Source organism: Aegilops tauschii, chromosome 5 (assembly GCF_002575655.3).
Source record: "Aegilops tauschii subsp. strangulata cultivar AL8/78 chromosome 5, Aet v6.0, whole genome shotgun sequence".
In the NCBI taxonomy this organism is placed as follows: Eukaryota; Viridiplantae; Streptophyta; class Magnoliopsida; order Poales; family Poaceae; genus Aegilops; species Aegilops tauschii.
This window is the reverse complement of record NC_053039.3, coordinates 384,647,412-384,672,449: the sequence shown is the minus strand read 5'-3', so window position 1 is coordinate 384,672,449 and position 25,038 is coordinate 384,647,412. Positions and strand designations below refer to the sequence as shown.

At 46.3% G+C, this 25,038-nt stretch overlaps 3 protein-coding genes, 1 long non-coding RNA gene and 1 pseudogene across 6 annotated transcripts; 4 read left to right on the top strand and 1 right to left on the bottom strand.

Moving 5' to 3' along the window:
* Positions 1–1,985: 1,985 nt before the first annotated feature.
* LOC120964827 (ethylene-responsive transcription factor ERF110-like) lies at positions 1,986–3,378 on the top strand. The gene is made up of 2 exons (XM_040389801.1): positions 1,986–2,042; positions 2,938–3,378. The coding sequence occupies exons 1-2, from the start codon at positions 1,986–1,988 to the stop codon at positions 3,376–3,378; spliced, it is 498 nt and encodes a 165-aa protein (XP_040245735.1).
* A 72-nt stretch (positions 3,379–3,450) lies between these two features.
* LOC141023446 (uncharacterized) lies at positions 3,451–24,509 on the bottom strand. 2 transcript variants are annotated; one of them, XR_012184955.1, is made up of 3 exons: positions 24,374–24,509; positions 3,876–3,997; positions 3,451–3,743 (listed from the first exon to the last, which is right to left on the bottom strand). It is a non-coding gene; the product is annotated as an uncharacterized lncRNA (long non-coding RNA). The 2 variants fall into 2 exon arrangements; XR_012184954.1 differs by lacking the exon at positions 24,374–24,509 and adding an exon at positions 4,862–5,000.
* Positions 4,810–11,202, top strand: LOC109750997 (receptor-like protein 2; annotated as a pseudogene).
* Positions 12,036–18,184, top strand: LOC141022228 (uncharacterized). The gene is made up of 4 exons (XM_073498550.1): positions 12,036–13,206; positions 13,314–13,347; positions 16,124–16,653; positions 18,156–18,184. Exons 1-4 carry the CDS (start codon positions 12,036–12,038, stop codon positions 18,182–18,184), a joined length of 1,764 nt encoding a protein of 587 aa, XP_073354651.1.
* LOC109750995 (putative disease resistance protein At1g50180) lies at positions 19,699–23,884 on the top strand. 2 transcript variants are annotated; one of them, XM_020309910.4, is made up of 3 exons: positions 19,699–20,351; positions 20,461–23,258; positions 23,559–23,884. In XM_020309910.4, the coding sequence occupies exons 2-3, from the start codon at positions 20,626–20,628 to the stop codon at positions 23,572–23,574; spliced, it is 2,649 nt and encodes an 882-aa protein (XP_020165499.1). In that variant the 5' UTR covers positions 19,699–20,351; positions 20,461–20,625; the 3' UTR covers positions 23,575–23,884. The 2 variants fall into 2 exon arrangements, with proteins under 2 accessions (XP_020165499.1, XP_040246461.1); XM_040390527.3 differs by having other exon boundaries at positions 19,699–23,258.
* Positions 24,510–25,038: the final 529 nt, after the last annotated feature.

Sequence of the window (25,038 nt, the reverse complement as noted above, 5' to 3'; positions counted from 1 at the left end):
CAACCGAAGCCGGCTCCCAGCTGCTGGCTCGTCAAGATAAGAAGCTGACCGAGCTTCTCGACCTCCTCTCAGCCTCGAAGCCCAACCAGCTTCGGGGACTACTGTCGGAGTAAATGGCCACGGGTAGCCTAACCGACTCCCCCTGGCTCTTCAAGGAATTATCAGGCCATTCGAGCCTTCAAGCATCCAGAGCATGGGGCCGCCTTCCTCCGGCCGGCTATCCCCAGGGCCGACTACCAGAAGGCGACCCGGCCTCAAAAACCTTTCCGAAGAAAACTACGAGATGGCCGACTCCAGGAAGCCGGCCCCAAGAGGACCGACTCCTAGAAGACGGCCATGAAGAGAGCCGACTCCCAGAAGCCGGCCAAGACTGCACCCACATAACGGTGATAAGACGGGGCGTGGCCGCAGTACATCCCACTACCCCCGAATCCCGGAACAGGCATGGCCACAGGGCGTCGTACGGGTTAGCCATCCCCCGTCCGGTGCGGCACTGTAGCCATGTTGACCTCGATGTCACCCACGACAGGCGCCAGTACGGCCCGCGGGCGGCGGGCCCCTTTAGCCAGAGAGACGCTCGAAGGCGGCCCGGCCTCCCCTAGTCGGCCAAGGGCGTAGCCGGCTCCCAATAGCCGGCTACCTCCCTCCCTCGTAACATGTGCATCATTAAGGAGACAAGACGAGGTGAGGCTACAGTGAGAGCCCGCAAGGCGGCGGCACTGTAGCCACGCTTACCTCGACAAAGCCCTCGTCATCAGAGGCGAGGCAACAGTAACCAACCGCCGACAAGGCCCCCAAGCGGTGGGGCTGGCCTGTCGGCCAAGAGGTTGGCAGCCGGCGGGACCCACCAGTCGGCGGGCCCCAATGGCCGGCGGAGAAGCCGGCGAGTACAGACACTGACGGCTGGGACCCGCACCCAGCCGGATTACCATTGTACCCCTGGGGGGTAGGCCTATATAAACCCCCCGGGACACCCATGCAAAGGGTTGATCTCACATAGTTTCACACACCACATAGAGAGAAAAGGAGAGCTAGCCTTGCCCTTCTTCTTCCCCTAGCCAAACAGCTCAAGGAGCACTTGTAGCTACTTGTATTGATCTAGTGATCATGCGGAGACCCCGCAGAGCAGGACTAGGGGTGTTATCTCCACGGAGAGCCCCGAACCTAGGTAAGATCCGCCGGCGTGCATGTCTTCGCCTTATCCCGTTTCCAGGCACCGGCGATGTCTTACTGGCTCCCACAATGATAAGCCACCCGTTGGCATATGTCGCACCTACCACCCGACAATTTCGGTTTTACCATGTGCTCTTGACACATGTAGAAGGAAATATGAACGTTTTCTAGGGTAATAAAAATGATATCGTATTTTAAATGAAATTTAGTGGTTTTCTAAACATACAGGTAAAAAAAACTATCCTGTTGAAAATAAGGACCTCTTAAGAGGTAATTACCAAGTATTTGTATTTGAATTGTTGTGTGTCCAAAATGTTTGCCAAACTGGTTTAATTAATCTGCTGTCTAAATTACTGGCCACCCCTTAAATAAATCCTCTTCCTAAGCCACCCCTCAGTTTAGCTGTCTCTGTAGCAGTTTGTATACACACATCTATAAGTAGAGATAGTTTATATCGATCCTTTGCATTCGTTTATCTTAAGTCTTAACCATTGTTGTACCTTATGTCAGCGACAAAAGGTGCCAAATTCCCATATTTTTACTACATCCATATGTGTCATCTTGAATATTAGCTTAGTTATTTGTGATCATGCAACATACTTCTCCAGTTCAGTTATTTGAGTGTGCTTAGTCAGCCAAAAAGAAAATCGTTATGTATTATGGTTAAATATTGTAACTATTGTTCTGTTTATCTCCAGCTTCTTAATTTGTTGATCCAAGTTTTGGAAATAGGTTTCCATGCGTGAATATGAAATGATCAATCCTGTCTTGCAGTGTCGAGGATGCTCCACACATGGAAAATTTGAGTTTGCATGGCCATCCAGAGAGGTGATGGCATGTACAAGTCATTTCCTTGGACTTACTCATATGTAACACTTCGATTGTGAATCTCTTTTCCTAGATTTTACAAGCGTTCCCGTTCCTCCACCGCTCGTTGCTCAGTCTTAGTTCTGTAACCCTGTTCTTTAATCTTCACTTATAATGCATATATGTGACACTGTACTTTGTTATCATGTTTAGTTGGCCGGGAGTGAATATTATTTTGCTCCCTCTATATTGAATCTTTGAAAAGCATATACAAATCAGTGGGATATTTAACCTTCACTTATAATGCACAAACATGGAACTGGACATTGTTACTATGTTTTGCTAATCTTGAATCATTTGTTCTCTTTGTGAAATCTGTGAAAAGCAAATATAAAGCTGTCTATGCCTACTGCTTATTGTGTTATACCATGTTGCGTAAGTATTCATCTATAATGTCCAGCCGTGAGTCAACATGCCTATTGGAAGCTTCAATTTTAAAGAACCTTCTAAATTATGACATTTTTATGGGTTATAGGAATAACTATACTGGATATTTACTTTTATTGAGACAATTCCAAATAGCACGACATTCTTTGCATTGTGTCCAAGTAAACAGAAAGCGCCGGAGCGACTACCTATTGTATTAGATAGTGTTTACATTTCAGTATGTACCCTTCTTTCCTTCCGCGCATTAGGAAGATCTAAAAGCATCTCCAACAGCTGCGCCAAAAGATGCGCGCGCGCGGTAAACTGGCTCTTTAGCGCGCGCAGGACATTTTCGCGCGCTCCAGCGATGGCGGGAAACTAGCGCGCGCGAGAAACGATTGCGCACGCGCGGGAAAAGGCGGCAGCTCACACGCTAGATTTGACGCACCGCTTCCGGCGCGCCTATAAATTGCGGCGCTCGCCATGCGGCTATCCACACTGCCACGCGCGCTCTCCACCGCTTCCTCGTAGCTCCCTTTGCTTCCTCGCCGCTCTAGCGCCCCGCCACCGACGCGCCACCAAGGAGCGTCGGGCTACCGCGGCGTCCGCCAACGCCCCAACGGCTGGTACTACGCCGAGATCCGGTCCGGCGACGTCCGGCTCGGCCTCGGCACCTTCGAGACTGCGCACGAGGCCGCCCGCGCGTACGACGCGGCGGCGTGGCGCCTAGACAGGCCGCGCGCGCAGATGAACTTTCAGGACGTCTACACGCGCCAGCAGGCGCAGGACGTCGCCCCTCCGCCTCGTATTATTACGGACCAGGACCGTGCGGAGCACACTCGGCGGCAGTGCCGCCTCCTCATCGCCGAGGAGGACGAGCAAGGCATGGCGGAGTGGCACCGCCGCCACCCGAAGGACGTCGCCAACGAGCAAGCCTACTGGCCGGAGAGGACATATAGATATCAAATTTGATGCAAATGGAAGACCTCCGTGGATGCGGAGAAATGAGATCCGGCCTCCCAAATCCATGTTGCCCATACAATGTGATAAACACTATGTAGCAATACAAAGATCTGGGATAAAGTTTTACAACGGGTCACAAAATGTGCAAGTTCACCACCTAGATACAATCGATAGATAAACTATAGATAGATAGCCTAATAAATGGAGGGGCGCTGGACTTAACCATTTCCTCGCCGGTCCTTTTCCTTGGGGTCTCCGGAGCGCCGGTAGTATTCCTCCATGTAGGCATCGACGGCCGGAGGACAGTCGTCGCGCGTCGTGCCCCCGTCGGACAATGAGGAGATGATCCTGACCAGACGACGGGCAGCCTAGGCCTGCTCCTTGGCGAGGCACAAGCGTGCAGAAAGGGATCAGGAGCAATGCCATGAAACTAATCGTAATTTCATCACCAAATTGAGCAAAATGATCGACATAGTTCATTCATCACATAGTTGGACCATACATACCCATGTCACGTTCTCGATCACTTGGCAGAGCTCGCCGTCCACGTTGCCATGGACCAGCTGGTGACCTGACGTCCTGGGATCGAGCAAGACGGTAGAGCTGGACCAAACTGCGTTCAGATTATCTGTTGCAAAGTGAAAATACTGGTTAAACATGTGGTTTTATGAAAGTATAATGATGCTGATATGCTTCGGGTTAAATGCGGACACGTCTGCACTGATGATCAATGACAAATACTCGTACAGAGAGACTACAAAGGAGTAAGTGCAGCTACACATATAGTAAAGAACTAAAGATCATCAAAACTGGATACGATACTATTGAACTAAACATGATCCTTAAGTTTCAGAATTTTTTTGCCATTTTTTTATTTTACTGTTCACCGTGGTGCTATGTACTACCTGGGTGTAGAAAAATCGCTCTCCAAACCTTCGATCCCCGAATCATAACCGGATTCTGTTCGACAGACCATGTCCACCGTCCACACAAGTGACCAGTCAGCCTGCCACTACTATTCATCAGTCCTCAGTCCTCACGCACTACCAAGTCCTACCCAGATCGGATCCATGCTAACCACAAATCCCAGTCCAAGGTCCGTAATAATGCACCAGTGGAGACACCAAGAAAGTATAATCGAAAACAACAGCAACGGAATCCTTGACCCAAACTTCTTCATAACGGCTACGACTGCAAGGGGCAAAAAAATTAATGGGAGCAAGAGCAGCTTCTTTGTTCGTCTCATGCTATTTTTCCATAAGACCATTGATGCCTTATCTAGGCAGTGCATAAGTTGAGGATCTGGCTTCCATGCTACTCCCTCCGTTCCTAAATACTTGTCTTTCTAGGCATTTTAACAAGTGACTACATACGGAGTAAAATGAGTGAATCTACACTCTAAAATATGTAGACACGGAGGGAGTAGTTTCAACAGAAACCATGCAGCCCCTCCAATTTTCAAACAAGACACGCAACAACAAAATGCACATACCTTCCCTCGGCCTCGCTCTTGTGCTGCTGATCTCTTTGGCCTCTCCCGCAAGTTCCTGCACACAGCATGAGAAGAACTCCCTTCTCCAGTTCCTTGCCGAGCTCTCACAGGACGGTGGCCTTGCAGCCTCATGGCGGAACAACACGGATTGCTGCAAGTGGGAAGGGATCACCTGCAGGAAAGATATGACGGTCACCGAAATCTTGCTGCCTTCGAAGGGCCTCCAGGGGAAAATCTCACAGTCCCTTGGGATCCTCACCGGGCTGCAGTACCTTGACCTCTCTCACAACTCGCTGTCCGGTGGTCTGCCGCTGGAATTGGTGCCGTCCAGCAGCATCATCTTCCTTGATGTAAGCTTTAACCAGCTCAATGGGACACTCCACGAGTTGTCATCTTCAACCCCTGCCCGGCCTCTGCAGGTACTGAACATCTCAAGCAACCTATTTGCAGGACAGTTTCCATCCACCACATGGAAAGCAATGGAGAATCTGATAGCACTCAACGCAAGTAATAACAGCTTTACAGGGCACATACCAACTCATTTCTGTAGCAGTTCACCATCCCTAGCCGTGCTAAATCTGTGTTTAAACAAATTCAGTGGCAACATCCCCAAACAACTTGGTGATTGCCCCAAGCTGAGAGAGCTCAGGGCCGGGTACAACAACATCAGCGGAGAAGTCCCAGATGAACTCTTCAATGCTACTTTGTTGGAATACCTGTCTTTTCCTAAAAAATATTTAAATGGAGCTATTAATGATGCACACCTGCCCAACCTCAGAAATCTAGTAACGCTTGATCTTGGAGGGAACATTTTCAGTGGCAAGATTCCTGATTCCATAGGCCAGCTCAAGAAATTGGAGGAGTTCCATATGGACAACAACAACATGTCAGGGGAGCTGCCATATGCTCTAAGCAACTGCACGAATCTCAGAATAATCGACCTCAAGACAAACAACTTCAGTGGACAGCTCAATAAGGTCAATTTCTCCAGCCTGCCCAATCTAAAGATATTAGACCTTCTGTACAACAGCTTCTCTGGCACAATTCCAGAAAGTATATACTCTTGCAGCAACCTGACTGCACTGCGGCTGTCTAGCAACCATTTAGATGGGCAGCTTTCACCACGAATTGGCGATCTGAAGTACCTCACCTTCCTATAACTTGCTCATAATTCTTTTAGAAACATCACAGATGCACTTCGGATCCTTAAGAGCTGCAGGAACCTTATCACCCTGCTTATCGGGCGGAATTTCATGGGAGAGCACATGTCAGAGGATGATATACTTGATGGTTTTCCAAATCTTCAGGCTCTTGCGATAGATCGGTGCTCATTGTTGGGAAAAATACCTCGTTGGCTATCAAAGATAACAAACTTGGAAATGCTATTTTTATATGGCAATCAACTTACTGGACCAATACCTGACTGGATCAGCAGTCTAAACTTCCTCTTCCATCTAGACATAAGAAACAATAGCCTCACCGGGGAAATTCCAACAGCACTGATGGATATGCATATGCTGAAGTCAGAAACAACTGAAGCCCATTTTGACCGAATTGTCTTCAGACTACCTGTTTATGAAGGTCCATCACATCAGTACCGTTTACCCACTGCATACCCTAAAGTGTTGGATCTAAGCAACAACTGGCGAGATCCCTCTTGGGATCGGCCAGCTGAAATATCTTCTTTCACTAAATTTGAGCTTCAACGACCTAACAGGACAGATCCCAATATCAGTATGCAATCTCACAAACCTGCAGGTACTAGACTTCTCGAGTAACAATCTCACTGGTGCAATCCCAGCTGCATTGAACAGCCTGCAATTCCTCTCAGCATTCAACATTTCTTACAACGACCTTGAAGGTTCTATTCCATCTGGAGGTCAGTTTAACACATTTCAGACTTTTAGCTTCGACGGGAACAACAAGCTCAGTGGCGCTATGCTCGTTCACAAATGTGGTTCAGCTAAAGCACGTCCAGCCAACATTGTATCAACCAAACAGACTGACTCCAAGGCCACCTTCGCGATTGCCTTCGGCGCGTTCTTTGGTGTAGGGGTGTTGTATGACCAGATAGTCTTATCAAGGTATTTCGGCTAGTACCAGTTCAGTTTTAATATCGGTTTATTTAGCTCAGAGTTGAGATTAGGCTACTATTCAGCAACATTCCAGAGAATCTAGGTGTGAGTCATCATTATGTATAGAAAAATATTCTAGGGTGAGGGTGATTCCATTTGGTGGAGGTGTAATAATGCGAGACTGTTAGTACTGAAGCATTAGAAATGTATCTGAAACTCAACATGTTGGTGAAGAGGCTCACAAATCCCTCGGAAAGACAAGTCAGGGGACAGAAAAATGTTCATCGACGACACGTGGACTTGGGGGTAGTAGTATGTTACTCGTCCTAATTGTTCAGTGCAGAACACGGTATTCATACATTGCTCGTCCATTTATCAGCATAGATTAGATTCAAAAGAACATGCATACCTGACAGTTTCACTATCTCATGGTAAAGGGGTACCAAACCAGGAATTTATTATCTCGCAGAAAAAGGGTACCAGACCAGGAATTTGTTTTCATCCAATCCGTGCCTGAACCTGAACCAGAACGGCCAAACCAGGAATTTGTTTTTGTCCAATCCATGCCTGAACCTGAACCTGAACACAAGAACACGGGATAAAGAAGAAAACCCAACAATAATGGGTAGAGCTACACCTAAGACTGATAATCAGCACAACACCATCTTAAAACAAAAAAAAATTGCATGAAATGAAAATGTGGTACTTTATTTTTAACTTAACACAAATCATTCAACTACTAATTAACAGTTCATGCACTGTATTGCCTGCTGGTTCCACCCTAAAGACCATGTCCACACGAGGACCAGAACTTCAGAACCAAGCAACTAATGATTCAAACACTCAACTGCCATTATCTAAAGAAAATCCGCCACTCCCACACGCTGTCCAGAGTTTACTTTGAACTTCTTCCGAGTTCAGATGGAAACCACAAATCCACAATAATAGTGCGCAAGTGGAGCCAGGAGAATGAAAAAAAAAAAACAGCAAATGTAAACATCAGGCAATAATAGTGTGCCAGTGGGCAACTAAACGCCTCAGGTCAAAGAGGACGGAAGAGACACATATCACCCACTTGGCGTCGTTCACATATTGATAAATAAGCCAATGATTGCTCTTAACCGAAAGCGCCTTTCGCAATAATGCTTCCCTGTACTATCTTGCTGATCAAATCTTCGCAAACCTTCAGCAATTGTTGTTGACGTCTTTCTCAACCTTTTTCCGAAAAACAGCTTCCTTTTCTTGGATTCACGTCTTTTCTTGTTAAGCAAAGGATGCATCAAGAAGTGGTAATTTTTTTTCAGTATTGTTAGATTGGTTTCATGAGGGTAGTAATAGAAGTGATGTCTGGTCAAGCATAATTATGATATGCTGTTAAAACTCAATAAGGATTGGGTCAAGGATGACCAGAAAAGATATGTTTTGTGCGGTCAGTTGTCAGGAAAAATGGGCGATTGACTTGGCATTAGAGTATAGAAGGCAGCCAACAGCGAAACACTGAAACATCAGTGTGAACTAGAAGCTGCTGGTGTCCGATTTTGTTGACCCCAATTTTCTTTGTTTCCCCTCATGCTCTTTTATTATTAGACCATTGATGCCTTACCCAACTACAGCACGGCTTAAGCATCTGATTTCCACGCTAGTTTCAGCACAAAAACCATGCAGCCACTCTATTTTCCATACACGATGTGAAGCAGAAAATTAACATTCTTTGCCCTTGTGCTGCTGATCTCCTTGGTCCCTCCCACCAGTTCTTGCACAGAGAAGGAGAAGCAATCCCTCCTGCAGTTCCTCAGTAGTCTGTCGTGTGATGGTGGCCTCGCCTGCGTCCTGGAAGCAGAACGGCAGAGACTGCTGTGAATGGGAAGGGGTCACCTGTGGCCTGGATGGGGCAGTCACAGATGTTTCATTGGCTTTGAAGGGCTTTGAGGGGCGCATAACGCCGTCCCTCGGCAACCTTCTGGCCTTCTGCACCTCAACCTGTCCCAGAACTCACTGTGAGATGGCCTGCCACTAGAACTGGTGCCGGCCGGTAGCATCATCGTCCTTGATGTCAGCTTCAACAACCTAAACGGGGACATGCAAGAGTTGCCATCTTCAACCCCTGCTTGGCCTCTACAGGTACTGAACATCTCGAGCAACTTGTTAACAGGACAGTTTCCATCATCCACCACATGGGAGGCGACGAACAATCTGGTCACACTCAACACTAGCAATAACAGCTTCACTGGGCAGATACCAAGTCATTTGTGCGGCAGCTCACCATCCCTCGCTGTGCTTGATCTCTGTTACAACATATTTACAGGCAGCATTCCCCTCGAACTTGGTAACTGCGCCATGCTCAGAGTGCTCAAAGCTGGACAGAATAACCTCAGCGGGAATCTCCCAAATGAACTCTTCAATGCTTCCTTGCTGGAGTACCTCTCACTTCCTAACAATATTCTAGATGGAGAGCTTGATGGTGCTCAGATAATGAAACTCAGCAATCTGGTGACACTAGACCTTGGAAGGGTTTCAGCGGCAGATTCCGGATTCCATTGGTGAGCTCGAGAGACTAGAAGAGTTGCATTTGGACTACAACATATCAAGGGAGCTGCCATCAGCCCTGAGTTACTACACAAATGTGATAACTATTAACTTCAAGAGCAACAACCTTAGCAGAGAACTTAGCAAGGTCAACTTCTCCACCCTGCCTAGGCTAAGTACACTAGATGTTTTGTACAACAACTTCAACGGCAGAGTTCCAGAAAGTTTGTATACCTGCAGCAATCTGACTGCATTGCAGCTATCTGGCAACAACTTACATGGGCAGCTCTCACCAAGATTAGGTGTCTGAAGCACCTCACCTTCCTTTCACTTGCTATGAACTCTTTCACAAACATCACAAATGCGCTTCACATTCTTCAGAGGTACACCAAGCTTAACACACTGCTCATGGGAAGCAGCTTCAGGGGCGAGTTAATGCCAGAGGATGACTTTATTGATGGTTTTGAGAATCTTCAGGTTCTTTCCTTATGATTGCTCATTGCTAGGTAAAATACCTCTTTGGATGTCGAAGCTAGCAAAATTAGATATGTTTATATTATCTGGAAATCAACTTGCTGGATCAACACCAGCCTGGATCAAAAACCTAAAGCACCTCTTCTATCTAGACATATCAAACAACAGCCACACTGGGGAAATTCGAACAGACCTGGCGGATATGCAAATGTTGCAGTCAGAGAAGACTAAAGCCAGTTTAGACCCGAGGGTCTTCAAACTACCAGTTTATAAGGGTCTATCACTTCAGTACCGCATACCCATTGCTTTCGCCGGAGTGCTGGATCTAAGCAGCAATAAAATAGCTTGTCAGATCCTCCGGGAGATCGCCCGGCTGAAATTCCTTTGCTCACTCAATTTGAGCTTCAACGACCTAACAGGACACATCCCAATATCAGTATGCAATCTCACAAACCTGCAGGTACTAGACTTCTTGAACAACAATCTCACTGGTGCAATCCCAGCTGCACTGAACAGCCCGCACTTCCTTTCAGCATTCAACAGTTCTAACAATGACCTAGAAGGTCCTATTCCATCCAGAGGTCAGTTTAACACATTCCAAAATTCTAGCTTCGATGGGAATCCGAAGCTCTGTGGCTCTATGCTCACTCACAAATGTGGTCCAGCTTCAACACGTCCACCCACCAAACCATTATGGCAACCAAACAAACTGACTACAAGGCCGCCTTCGCGATTGCCTTCACCGCATTCTTTGGTGTAGGGGTGTAGTATGATCAGCTAGTCTTATCAAGGTTTTTTGGCTAGGACTGTCCAGTTTCCATATCGGTCTATCTCTACTTCTTCGAGATTAGAGGCTGCTATCTGGTTTAGCAAAATGTCCATGGAACAAGCTTCCACAATGTGCTGAGTCATAATTAAGTTTACAAGAATATTCCAGTGTGAAGAGTGATTCCATTTCGTGGAGACTTACAAGTATGTAACAATGTACGATTGTTGGCGGAAGCTTTCTGTACTTGTAACTCATCTCATATTGTTGGTGCTCCGTAATTTTTTTCCTTCTTCTTCTTTCAGGAAAACGAATTCTGTACTGAAACTTCAATTTTCACAGTTACTTTGCTTCCCGAGGGCAGGATACCACTACGGCAGCTGGGTCATTCGAAATCCTTAGGTATACAAGTAAGTGTAGTATACTGCTACACTAAGCAACATGAACTGATTAAATGTACAGTAGTATCGTAAATACGGGCCACTGCTATCACAAAATCTTCTTAGAACAAGGACAGTGTATAGTAGCTTGGACGAGAAAACCCATCCACATTGAACAGATTTTATAAGCCGCGCATCTCGAAAAGCAAAACCGTCTGTGGCAAGTGTTTCTGCAAGATGTACCTCCGTACAGCGCGCGTTGCGAGCTGCACGATTCTGTTAGAATTATTGGGATTTGAACCATCTGTTATATCCAATAATTTCTAGGAAAATCCCATAGGCCCATGTGGCACGTTCATGCATGACAAGAAAGAAGTTAAAATATTTGCGCTAGTGGAAAATGAAACCGAATGGTGGTGAATGATGACATTCATCTCCTCATTGATGGCATCAATATTTTGGTTTTGGTTTCATTTCTTCATTAGTACATTGGTTTCTTCATACCGTGCGTACTAGCATATTTTGTCATGCAAGAACTTGAAACGATTTGCCTACTAATGGGAGACGAAACTGACCACTTAATAGGATTTTTAGTGCGTCTGTTTCTCCTCTCCTTAATGAGAATTAGTGCGTCCATTTCAGTTTCATCTCGTTGCTCCTATAAGAGGTCGCTCCTCTTTCCAACGAGACACAACTCTTCGCATTGTTCCAGAGCATTGCACCGTCTACCTCTTTTCCATCTCGCTTCCTGGCGTGCACCGGAGAGTGAGACAGCAGGCCTCCGAAACCCCGCCTCTTGTGATCCGGTACGGGAGAGGGGCGATCAGGTTTTTGGGGAGCGTCCTTACGTGACTGCTGGAGTCTTGTTCATCGTGGCTGCGGACGGCGACATCACTGACGACGAGTTGCCCAACGACGACTTCTTCCCCGACGTCAACGGCCTCTTCAGCGACATGACGATCGGGACATCTGCACCTTCTGCTACTGCGCCGTATGCCATCTTATCCTCATTGTTAGGGCTAGCATTTGGTTTATTGCTAATAGCAATTGACATGGATATGATGCATTTTGCTTATGATTTTGATTGCATGACTAGTCTCAACGAATTGTTGCTAGTTTCTAGTTTCATCAATATATTGCTATTCATGTTTTATCCATTATTTTTCTGGATTAAACTAAATGGGAAAATGCCTAATTATTCATCAATCCAAAAACCTGATTTGTGTAGGCAATTTTCTCCTATTGCTTTTGCTGCAACTCTCAAGCCCGCACCATTTGAGGGCGTGAACTATAAGAGGTGGCGTGCGAGGGCAGTTCTTTGGCTTACCACCATGAACTGTTTTCACGCCTCTAAAGGCAAGCCAGAGGGAGAGCTGACTACTGAGCAGGAGCAAGCTTTCCAGGCTACAGACACCCTCTTCAGAGGTGCTGTCTTGAGTGTTCTTGGCGACAAGATTGTCGACCCATTCATGACCATCATGGTCGGTAAAGATATGTGGGATGCGCTCGAAGCCAAGTTTGGAGTCGCGGACGCAGGAAGTGAGTTGTATATCATGGAACAGTACCATGATTACAAGATGACTGATGACCGCTCCGTTGTTGAGCAGGCTCATGAGATTCAGTCGCTCACTAAAGAACTTGAGCATCTCAATTGTGTGTTACCGGACAAATTCATTGCCGGAGGCATCATTGCCAAGCTTCCTCCTTCATGGAGGAATTTTGCTACCTCTCTGAAGCATAAGAGGCAAGAGTTTACTGTTGTCAATCTAATTGGCACTCTTGATGTAGAAGAGAAGGCGAGGGTAAAAGACACACGTGCTCGTTTCCATGAGGGGAATTCCAGTGCCAATTTGGTACAAAAGAGAAATTTCCATACCCACAAACCCAAGAACAAAAACTATGCGGGCAAAGGAAAATTTGATGGCAAGTACAAAGCCCCACAACCTGTCAACTTCAAGAAGAAGAAGGATACTTGTAAGAAGAAAGGAAAGTGCCATGTATGTGGCAGTGAAGAACATTGGGCTTCATCCTGCAAGGACCGCTGGGACATGCGTCAGAATGAGAACAATAGCAAGACTACTAATGTTGTTATTGGCGATGTTGACATGAAAGATGTCGGGTATGGTAAATTTCCTACCATCCTTTCAGTATGTCATTCTCCAGATTGGTGGATTGACACCGGTGCCAATGTACATGTGTGTTCTGACATAAACATGTTTTCTTCTTATCAGGTCGCAAGAACTACACCCGTGTTGATGGGAAACGGTGAAGGAAATATGCCCTAGAGGCAATAATAATAAAGTTATTATTTATTTCCTTATATCATGATAAATGTTTATTATTCATGCTAGAATTGTATTAACCGGAAACATAATACTTGTGTGAATACATAGACAAACAGAGTGTCACTAGTATGCCTCTACTTGATTAGCTCGTTGATCAAAGATGGTTATGTTTCCTAGCCATAGACATGAGTTGTCATTTGATTAACGGGATCACATCATTAGGAGAATGATGTGATTGACTTGACCCATTCTGTTAGCTTAGCACTCGATCGTTTAGTATGTTGCTACTTCTTTCTTCATGACTTATACATGTTCCTATGACTATGAGATTATGCAACTCCCGTTTACCGGAGGAACACTTTGTGTGCTACCAAACGTCACAACGTAACTGGGTGATTATAAAGGTGCTCTACAGGTGTCTCCGAAGGTACTTGTTGGGTTGGCGTATTTTGAGATTAGGATTTGTCACTCCGATTGTCGGAGAGGTATCTCTGGGCCCTCTCGGTAATGCACATCACTTAAGCCTTGCAAGCATTGCAACTAATGAGTTTGTTGTGAGATGATGTATTACAGAACGAGTAAAGAGACTTGTCGGTAACGAGATTGAACTAGGTATTGAGATACCGACGATCGAATCTCGGGCAAGTAACATACCGATGACAAAGGGAACAACGTATGTTGTTATGTGGTCTGATCGATAAAGATCTTCGTAGAATATGTAGGAGCCAATATGAGCATCCAGGTTCCGCTATTGGTTATTGACCGGACACGTGTCTCGGTCATGTCTACATAGTTCTCGAACCCGTAGGGTCCGCACGCTTAAAGTTCGATGACGGTTATATTATGAGTTTATGTGTTTTGATGTACCGAAGGTAGTTCGGAGTCCCGGATGAGATCGGGGACATGACGAGGAGTCTCGAAATGGCCGAGACGTAAAGATCGATATATTGGACGACTATATTCGGACTTCGGAAAGGTTCCGAGTGATTCGGGTATTTATCGAAGTACCGGAGAGTTACGGGAATTCGCCGGGGAGAAGTATTGGGCCTTATTGGGCCATACGGGAATAGAGGAGAGAGGCCAAAAGGAAGGAGGCGCGCACCCCCCCTGGTCCGAATTGGACAAGGGGTGCAACCCCCTTTTCCTTCTCCCTCTCCCCCTCTTTCCTTCTCTCCTACTCCAACAAGGAAAGGAGGAGTCCCCCCTTGGCGCGCCCTCCTCCTTGGCCGGCCGCCTCCCCCCTTGCTCTTTTATATACGGGGGCAGGGGGGCACCCCAGAGACACAACAATTGATCTCTTGATCTCTTAGCCGTGTGCGGTGCCCCCTCCACCATAATCCACCTCGATAATATCGTATTGATGCTTAGGCGAAGCCCTGCGTCGGTAGAACATCATCATCGTCACCACGCCATCGTGCTGACGAACTCTCCCTCAAAACTCGGCTGGATCGGAGTTCGAGGGACGTCATCGAGCTGAACGTGTGCTGAACTCGGAGGTGCCGTACGTTCGGTACTTGGATCGGTCGGATCGTGAAGACGTACGACTACATCAACCGCGTTGTGCTAACGCTTCCGCTTTCGGTCTACGAGGGTACGTGGACAACACTCTCCCCTCTCGTTGCTATTCATCACCATGATCTTGCGTGTGCGTAGGAATTTTTTGAAATTACTACGTTCCCCAACAAACGGGACACATGCTTCTGTTCATGGTGTTGGTACGGTCGATCTGAAGTTTACTTCGGGAAAGATCGTGCGACTGAAGAACGTGCAGCATGTCCCTGCCATAAATAAAAATCTTGTCAGCGGTTCTTGTTTGTGTCGAGATGGTTATAAATTGGTATTTGAGTCCAATAAGGTTGTAGTATCTAAGTGTGGACAATTTGTTGGGAAGGGCTATGAGAGCGGAGGCTTGTTCCGCTTATCTTTGTCAGACTTTTGCACTAAAGTTATTAATCATGTTTGCAGTGAAACCGAATCAAATGTTTGGCATTCACGACTTTGTCATATTAACTTTGGTGTCATGACGCGGCTAGCAAATTTGAGTTTAATCCCAAAATTTACAATTGTCAAAGGTTCTAAGTGCCAAATTTGTGTGCAAGCAAAGCAACCTCGCAAGTCTCATGCGACTGTTGAGGCGAGGAATTTGGCACCACTTGAACTCATACATTCAGATCTTTGTGAGATGAATGATGTGTTGACAAAAGGTGGAAAAAGATATTTCATGACTCTAATCGATGACTCTACTAGATATTGCATGATATATTTGTTGAAAACAAAAGATGAGGCTTTGCACTACTTTAAAATCTACAAAGCCGAAGCAGAGAATCAACTCGATCGAAAGATCAAAAGGCTTAGGTCGGATCGCGGTGGAGAGTATTTTTCCAATGAGTTCAATTTATTTTGTGAGGAACATGGTATAATACATGAGAGGACGCCTCCCTACTCTCCCAGTCAAACGGGGTTGCCAAACAAAAGAACCGAACTCTAACTGATTTGGTTGACGCCATGTTAGATACAGCGGGACTTTCCAGGGAATGGTGGGGGGAGGCTTTGATGACTGCAAGTCATGTCCTAAATAGAGTTCCTACGAAGAATAAAGAGATTACCCCGTTTGAAGAATGAGAAAGGAAAAGGCTTAAACTTTCATACTTACGAACTTGGGGTTGTTTGGCGAAAGTCAATGTACCAATTACCAAGAAGCGTAAGCTTGGGCCAAAAACAGTTGATTGCGTTTTCCTGGGTTATGCTTTCCGTAGCATTGGCTATAGATTTCTAGTGGTGAAATCTGAGGTACTTGACATGAATGTTGGTACCATCATGGAGTCGAATGATGCGACTTTCTTTGAGGATATTTTTCCTATGAAGGATATGCCTAGCTCATCTAGTCAGAGGTCACAGACAACTCCTGGACCTACTGTTCCATTGGAACATTTCGAGAAGAAACACACAGATATTCCTGAGGAGGATGACAATGAAGCTCCTAGAAGGAGCAAGAGACAAAGGACCACAAAGTCATTTGGTGAAGATTTCATTGTGTACCTCGTGAATGATACTCCCACTTCTATTTCAGAAGCTTATGCATCTTATGATGCTGATTACTGGAAAGAAGCTGTGCGTAGTGAGATGGATTCTATCATGGCTAATGGGACATGGGAGATCACTGATCGTCCTTATGGGTGTAAACCTGTAGGGTGTAAGTGGGTGTTTAAGAAAAAGCTTAGGCCAGATGGTACAATTGAAAAGTACAAGGCACGACTAGTTGCCAAGGGCTATACCCAAAAAGAAGGTGAAGATTTCTTTGATACTTATGCGCCTGTGGCCAGATTGACCACCATTCGAGTACTACTCTCATTGGCCGCCTCACACAATCTTCTCGTTCATCAAATGGACGTTAAGACAGCTTTCCTAAATGGAGAGTTGGAGGAGGAAATTTATATGGAACAACCCGATGGTTTTGTAGTAGATGGTCAGGAAGAAAAAGTGTGTAAATTGTTGAAATCTTTGTATGGTTTGAGACAAGCACCTAAGCAGTGGCACGAGAAGTTCGAAAGAACTTTGACATCTACGGGCTTTGTTGCAAACGAAGCCGACAAGTGTGTGTACTATCGCCATGGTGGGGGCGAAGGAGTTATATTATGTTTGTATGTTGATGACATACTTATATTTGAAACAAATCTCAAGGTCATTCAGGAAGTGAAAGATTTTCTGAATCAAAACTTTGAGATGAAAGACCTTGGAGTAGCTGATGTTATCTTGAACATCAAGCTTTTAAGAGGTTGTGATGGTGGGATCACTCTCTTGCAGTCTCACTATGTGGAGAAGATTCTGGATCGCTTTGGATATTCAGATTGCAAACCTTCTCCGACACCTTATGATCCGAGTGTTTTAATTCGGAAGAACGAGGGAGAAACAAAGGATAAATTGAGATATTCTCAAATCATTGGCTCGCTTATGTATTTAGCTAGTGCTACGAGGCCTGACATCTCGTTTTCTGTGAGTAAACTAAGCCGGTTTGTTTCAAACCCGGGAGATGTTCATTGGCATGCACTTGAGAGAATAATGCGCTATCTGAAAGGTACTGCGAGTTATGGGCTTCACTATACCGGGTATCCAAGAGTACTTGAAGGTTATAGTGATGCAAATTGGATATCTAATGTTGATGAACTTAAAGCGACAAGTGGTTATGTGTTTACACTTGGTGGTGCTGCTGTTTCCTGGAAGTCTTGCAAGCATACCATCTTAACAAGGTCAACAATGGAAGCAGAACTCACAGCATTAGACACGGCAACAGTTGAAGCAGAATGGCTTCGAGAACTTTTGATGGACTTGCCGGTGGTTGAAAAACCAATACCAGCTATTCTAATGAACTGTGATAATCAAACAGTGATCGTCAAGGTAAACAGTTCTAAGGATAATAAGAAGTCATCAAGACACGTGAGAAGGAGACTGAAATCTGTCAGGTTCATGAGAAACTCCGGAGTTATAGCGTTGGACTATATAAACACATCGAAGAAACTGGCAGATCCCTTCACAAAGGGTTTATCATGAAATGTGATAGACAATGCATCGAAGGAGATGGGATTGAGACCCACTACATAAGTTGTTCATGGTGGTAACCCATTCTTTGTGATCGGAGATCCCGTGAATTAGAATTGGCGAGACAAACTATTGGATAACTGAGAGGAGAATATTTATTTGACAAAAATCCACTCCGTTATGATGCCATTCTCTCCTAATCTGTATGGTAGGCTGATATTTATCTTAATGTGTTTTGAATGGCTTGGGTAGGCAAAGATGTTGTCCTACAGAACATCTAGAAAGAACACACATATATGAGTTAGACTGTTAAACGTCGCGGTCTGTGAGAGTTGGGTGTTCTCTAATAAACTCATGAAGAGGCCCCGGAGTATGACGCATATGCTCCTACCCGCGGGAAAGTTTTCAGCGGTCTAGTATCGGTCAAGGCTTTTACGTGAAACTTGCTTGCACAAACATTGCAGTTCAAGGCGTAGTCCACTGTTCAAGTTGTGAACGAGTGTAGCGTGGAGTTCTATGTGGAAGTTCAACTTAACAGTCTCCACCGAAACACCGGTATATAAACAATGTTTTGGAACCATAGGCAAACTTGATGTGCCTCTGGGATCTGGTGGGGGGTTGTTAGAATTATTGGGATTTAAACCATCTGTTATATCCAATAATTTCTAGGAAAATCCCATAGGCCCATGTGGCACGTTCATGCATGACAAGAAAGAAGTTAAAATATTTGCGCTAGTGGAAAATGAAACCGAATGGTGGTGAATGATGACATTCATCTCCTCATTGATGGCATCAATATTTTGGTTTTGGTTTCATTTCTTCATTAGTACATTGGTTTCTTCATACCGTGCGTACTAGCATATTTTGTCATGCAAGAACTTGAAACGATTTGCCTACTAATGGAAGACGAAACTGACCACTTAATAGGATTTTCAGTGTGTCTGTTTCTCCTCTCCTTAATGAGAATTAGTGCGTCCATTTCAGTTTCATCTCGTTGCTCCTATAAGAGGTCACTCCTCTTTCCAACGAGACACAACTCTTCGCATTGTTCCAGAGCATTGCACCGTCTACCTCTTTTCCATCTCGCTTCCTGGCGTGCACCAGAGAGTGAGACAGCAGGCCTTCGAAACCCCGCCTCTTGTGATCCGGTACGGGAGAGGGGCGATCAGGTTTTTGGGGAACGTTCTTACGCGACTGCTGGAGTCTTGTTCATCATGGCTGCGAACGGCGACATCACCGACGACGAGTTCCCCAACGACGACTTCTTCCCCGACGTCAACGGCCTCTTCAGCGACATGACGATCGGGACATCTGCACCTTCTGCTACTGCGCCGTATGCCATCTTATCCTCATTGTTAGGGCTAGCATTTGGTTTATTGCTAATAGCAATTGACATGCATATGATTTTGATTGCATAACTAGTCTCAACGAATTGCTGCTAGTTTCTAGTTTCATCCATATATTGTTATTCATGTTTTATCCATTATTTTTCTGGATTAAACTAAATGGAAAAATGCCTAATTATTCATCAGATTCCGGGGGTCCGGGCCGCCGCTTCGCCGGGTTGCCTCGCCCTCGCTGGGAACTGCGGGGCCAGAGGAAGGTGACGGGCGTGCCAGTGGATCCTGAGCTGATTATCTACAGTACATGCCTAGCCTCCAGCCACCAGGCCCTACAGCACGGATTTACCGAGCCGTCGCCCCGCCGGGCCGCCGCATCGCGAAGCTGCTTGGGTGCCCCTTCGTTTATTTAAGGAAGCTCTCCTGCTTGGGTTTCAGAGTGTTGTCTGTTTTTCTTTTTCTTTTTTGAGAATTCAGAGTGTTGTCTGTTTTTTAGGGGTAAAGCTAGATTTTACTGCTCAAAAACCTTGACAACACAGTGCGTGACCCGCCGGATCGAGCTCGTATTTTATTCTTGGCCTTGGCCTTGGCCTCATCCTCCCTCCGGCAAGGCCGCAAGGGCCCAAGGGCGTCGACGACAAAGCTGAAGCCATGGGTAGAAATGCAGCGCTGATCCCGCGGGTCGGGAACCAACCGACCGAGCTTGGCCTTGGGTGGACGAAAAACGACTCGCTCAAGAGCCATGCGTATGGTCGCCGAGTGTCTGTCTTGGAACAAAAAACGAGCTGCACAAACTGACAAGGGTGAGGACAAAGCTAGCCATGAGGTCGTCCAGCCCCAGCCGGAGACACAAACCGACAGGTCAACGTCCACGCCCTCCACAGTATTGAAACATATATCATCTCCCTCACTGACGCAGGCAGCAGCATGAGCTGACTTGAGAATAATGTCTGGACTTTGGATGAGATGATCCAACAAACCACGCCACGCACAACAACCCAGATCCAGCAGAATCCAATCCCCTCCCTCATGCTCTTCATTCTGTTCTGGATGGTCCAGTGTCGTCGTCCTCTGCTCGGCCTCGGCGGATAGCCAACAGATCCATCAGGTACACTCCAATCCCCTCCCTCATGCTCTTCAATCCTCTTCTGTTCGCACCACATAAATGTCTAATTGCTCCTATTTGCTTGCATCTTGGCTTCTGCTTCTGTCTGCAGTGAGTAGGGTAAACGCAGCAGCAAATTAGCTAGGTTCCTCTCGTCCTTTTACTCGGAGCGAGGATCATATCATCATATCAACTTCAGTGTAGAAATATTGCCTCCGATCATCTGCGAGTCTGCGTGATCCTGTGCTTTCAGACGCAGCAGAAATCGTTTTGAGGCATGGCCGAGCACGCGGTTGCCGCCGTGCTGCAGAGGGCAGGCGCCACGGTGATCCAAGAAGTCGCTTCTCTGGGCCAGGTTCCTGCCAAGGTGGAGGCCCTCAAGTCCGAGCTCAAGCGCATGCAGTGCTTCCTCAGGGACGCCGACGCGAGGATGGAGAGGGGCGAGAACGAGATGCTCAGCCAACTGGTGTCGGAGGTCAGGGACGTCGCCTACAGCGTCGAGATCATCATCGACACGGCCAACATCTTGGCCAGGGAGACCAGCAGACCGCCGTCCCTCCTCGGCGCCATATCCAAGGGCGCCTGTTACCCCGTCCACTGCAAGCGTCTGTACAGCATTGGGAAAAGAATCGATCAGGTGACAGCGAGAGTTGGGGCAATCTTCAGAGAGTTCGCGAAATACAGCATTTCTTCTAGTACTGGCCTGAATGAGACGAGACACAGTATGGATGAGAACGAGAGTATGCGCGCAAGAAGACTGACGCTCCCAGATTTTGGGGACGACGTCGATGTCATTGGCTTTGACAGCGAAATCAACCAGGTCAAGGATGAACTGCTTGACTCGGAGAACAAGGACCTCACTGTCATCTCCCTTGTTGGTCCAGGGGGGGCAGGGAAATCAACCATTGCCAGGAAGGTCTATAATCTTGTCGCCAAAAAGCATTTCAACTCCTGCGCATGGATATGCATCTCACAGCAATTTACAGTCTATGGTGCACTGAAGGATATCGTTAAAGGGGCCATGGGGAGTCAAGACTTCGAAGAACTAGGAACAATGAGCGAGATGGAAATTATAAAGAAGATCCACAGTTTTCTCAAGGATAAAAGGTACCTGGTAGTCTTAGATGATGTCTGGAGAATCGAAGACTGGGATATGGTCCAAGCTGCCTTTCCTGATGTGAAAAATGGAAGCAGAATTGCTCTGACAACTCGCAACTCAGCAGTTTCCAATCACCCCAATGCAAGAAAAATAATCCAGGAGGTAAAGCTCCTTAACAACGACGAAAGTATAGAGTTATTCAATAGAAAGGCATTCCCTTCCTATGTCCTCCATGGCAGAGATGATCTGGATAGCTTCAGAGAACTAGGCAAGGCCCTTGCATTAAAAGGTAATGGCTTGCCTCTTGCAATTGTAGTCATGGGAGGTTTCCTTTCAAAGAATCTCAGGATCACCGAGTGGAGAAGAATGGTTGCCAGCATAAACTGGGATGCAATGAAGAACGAGGGTGACATCAGAGCCATACTGGACCTAAGTTACTATGATCTGTCAAGTAATCTGAAGGTGTGCTTTTTGTACATCACATCATTCCCAGAAGACTATGCAGTCCCGGTAGGCCTTCTTACAAAGTTGTGGATTTCAGAGGGTTTCATACCGAACGTGCGTGGACGCTCCCTTGAAGAAACTGCGCTCGGGTATGTGGAAGAACTGGCCCAGCGCTGCTTGATCCTAATTGAAAAGAAGAGCTCCAGGTGCATCAGGACCGTTAAGGTACATGACGTGTTGCGCGACTGGGGAATTGGGCGAGCTCGAAGAGAAGGGTTCTTGAAAGACTGCAGTTCCAGAGATGAAGTGGAGACCTCATATTCCAATGAAATGAGAGCTTACAGAGTGGTTCTCTATGACTCTGTTTGCGTGAAGGTCGGTGTTGCTATGCCAAATCTGCACACCTTGCTGATCTTCAATGCAGCTCGGCTAGAAAGGAACGTCTTCTCTTTCCGAGGCTTGAATTACCTGCGGATACTCTACTTTGATGGCATGAGAGGGAGATGGCAGCTACCTGCAGAGATCGGCCAGATGGTACATCTGAGGTACCTTGGCTTGAAAGGTGGCACATATGTACTTCCTGCTTCCGTCAGTAATCTCACAAACTTGCATACTTTTGATGCAAGAGATGCCGTAGTGGAAGCGCTCCCTATTGATCTCTTGAGCATCTCGACACTGAAGCATGTTCATATCTACAAGGTCGAGTCATGGTCCGTGTGGAAGACTACCATCCAGAGCAACCTGAAGTCTCTCTTCATATTCCTGGCAGCCAACACCCCAAAGCAATGGGAAGGAGCAATTGACAGAATGGAAGAGAACCCCTCCTGGTGCTTTGGGAAGCACTACCGGAGCGTCAAACAGCTGGAAATTGTCGGGGCGTGCGAGGACGAGTTCGGGGTGCCCAACGACCTGCATCTTCCTGATCTGCACCTCCTCCCGCACAACCTCAGACGGCTGAAAATTAGTTGTCCTAATCTGCTGAATGATGAAGACCCCATGCCATTACTTGGGAGCTGGCTGACGTTCCTGAATGTGTTGGAAATAGGGGTCAAGTCATACACTGGCGCGACCATGACCTGCCCTTCTGGTGGGTTTCCAGACCTGCACAATTTGGTGCTCCACGATCTGGATATCGAGGAGTGGATATTGGAGGATGGTGCCATGCCAAGGCTCAGGATACTAACTCTCTGCAAGTGCACCAAGCTGAAGACACTTCCACAAGGATTGCAGCATCTGAAGGAACTTAAGAAGCTGAAAGTGATAGCGATGCCCGAGTTGGATCAAGTATTATGCTACCTGCTCCACAAGGCCGGACGCGAGGTTGTCCTCAGGTCGAGTGAGGAGGACTTTGAGCATGTACAGATCCCGTAAGTACACACTCTGCTACATGCCTCCATTTTCAGCTGGTAGAACAATGCCATTAAATCCATCGTGAGCTGGTACTTAACTCGTTTCACCTGAGTTAAATACACATACAGAAAAATTAAATTTCAAGAGAGAGGACAGAAATAACGGTGGCACGGAGAACCTCAAAGTAACGACAGCTATAATTCACTGATGCAATACTGTTCAGTTTTAACATTTAGCATGCTATTCAAAGCACCACTGTTTTAATTCTGAAGTGAACACTTATGACTAAGCTACTCTAGTATGTTCCTCTCCTGCAGCAAGTATGACATGTAAGGAGTGGACAATGGGGAGCGGAAGCAATTTAAATTCACTGCCATCTTACATGCTGGGGCCTGGTGGAACGGATATCTTCGAAAGGTGTACAGGTCTCTCCTGCAAGCTACTGACCTGATACCGACAAACTGTCAATTGTGCTTATAGGTTTATGTCGCTACTATTTGTTATGTACTTATATATGTGTAAACACAGTATTTGATACCCAGAGTAAATGTGTATACTGTGCAACTCCGATGTACATGACACGGTTTGTAATCTGAATAAAAAAATAAAGGGCTGGGAGGAGATGAGACACCCCGAATTGCGGCCACGGAGTGCTCTGTTCTCACATTTTTGTAATCTGAGCTTATGTTGATTAGTGATGTTGGGCTATAGGAACAATTGGTGTATTGCCGTCAAGTTGGTTGACCTATGATCAAATGGCTTAGAGTTGATGACCCTCTTGATAAAATGCCCTGAGCTGATGTTTAGAAAACAACATCACGTAATTCGCACTGCAATGGAAATGGAGCTTTGCCCCTGCTTTTTCCCCCTCTCCTGAGCAGAGACGGACGGGTGCTGGGTGCTCTCTCTGGAGCTCACCTCTTGCCATCTCTTTCTATATTCTTTTTCTTCAAATGATTTGATCCACGACAATGATATCGGGTACGTGGTTTTTCTGCTACTCCTCAACGCACCCAGATTCCAACCCAAATCCATCTCACAGAACTAGGGTTTACTACATTGCACCTAAAATCAAAACATAGGGTTCAGGGGGAGGAAATGAGGTGGCAGAAAACGGAACCGATGGGCTCACCTCGCTGCCGGAGGGGCCGCCTAGCCGCTGGGTCGCTGGGGGGGCCTCAACGCCCGCCGGCGAGCCGTCGCCGAGGCGGCCGCACAAACACACAGAGAGAGGGACGTTTCGTCCGTCGACACCGTCACCACGCCGTTTCCAGACTTCCACTTCCCCAAGTGAGCTAACACGAAATTCTAAACCTAAAATCTGATTCACATCATCACATATTAAGAATAGACAAACCGAGCTAGCGAATAGTACAATACGCACTTGATTACTTCCGATATGTAAGTTTCTCTTCTGTACTTCTTGGTTGATCTGCGAGTTTTAACATTAAATTTTGGCACATCGATTTCGAAAATTTAAGACTATTTGAGTAACTTCGGTCCATGCACTTGTTTTTTAAATCAATAAATGGGGAGGGGAGGCGAGGCGACGATTTCATTATTCAGAACGAAACCAGTGTCTGTCTGCATACGATTGAAGATGATTTCCAGCTTCAGAGCGCCACCTCTTCTGCAGCTGAGCGCACCCTGGTTCGTGCACTTCTTTTCAGCTCAATTCATACTCCCTCCGTTTCTTTATATAAGGTGTATGTGCATTTGTTTTTTCAAAAGTCAAACGAGCCCATGTTTGACCAACTTTTTAGAAAAATATATCAATATCCACAATACAAAATTTAT

Excerpts from the sequence above, each read along its gene's own strand:
- LOC141022228 (XM_073498550.1), top strand. The coding sequence starts at position 12,036 with ATGACGATCGGGACATCTGCACCTTCTGCTACTGCGCCGTATGCCATC. Across the intron at positions 13,207-13,313 it reads CATGAAAGATGTCGGGTATG|GTCGCAAGAACTACACCCGT; the intron begins GTAAATTTCCTA and ends TCTTCTTATCAG. Across the intron at positions 13,348-16,123 it reads ACCCGTGTTGATGGGAAACG|CATTGGCTATAGATTTCTAG; the intron begins GTGAAGGAAATA and ends TGCTTTCCGTAG.
- LOC120964827 (XM_040389801.1), top strand. The coding sequence starts at position 1,986 with ATGGCCATCCAGAGAGGTGATGGCATGTACAAGTCATTTCCTTGGACT. Across the intron at positions 2,043-2,937 it reads TTCCTTGGACTTACTCATAT|CTCCCTTTGCTTCCTCGCCG; the intron begins GTAACACTTCGA and ends GCTTCCTCGTAG.
- LOC109750995 (XM_020309910.4), top strand. The coding sequence starts at position 20,626 with ATGGCCGAGCACGCGGTTGCCGCCGTGCTGCAGAGGGCAGGCGCCACG.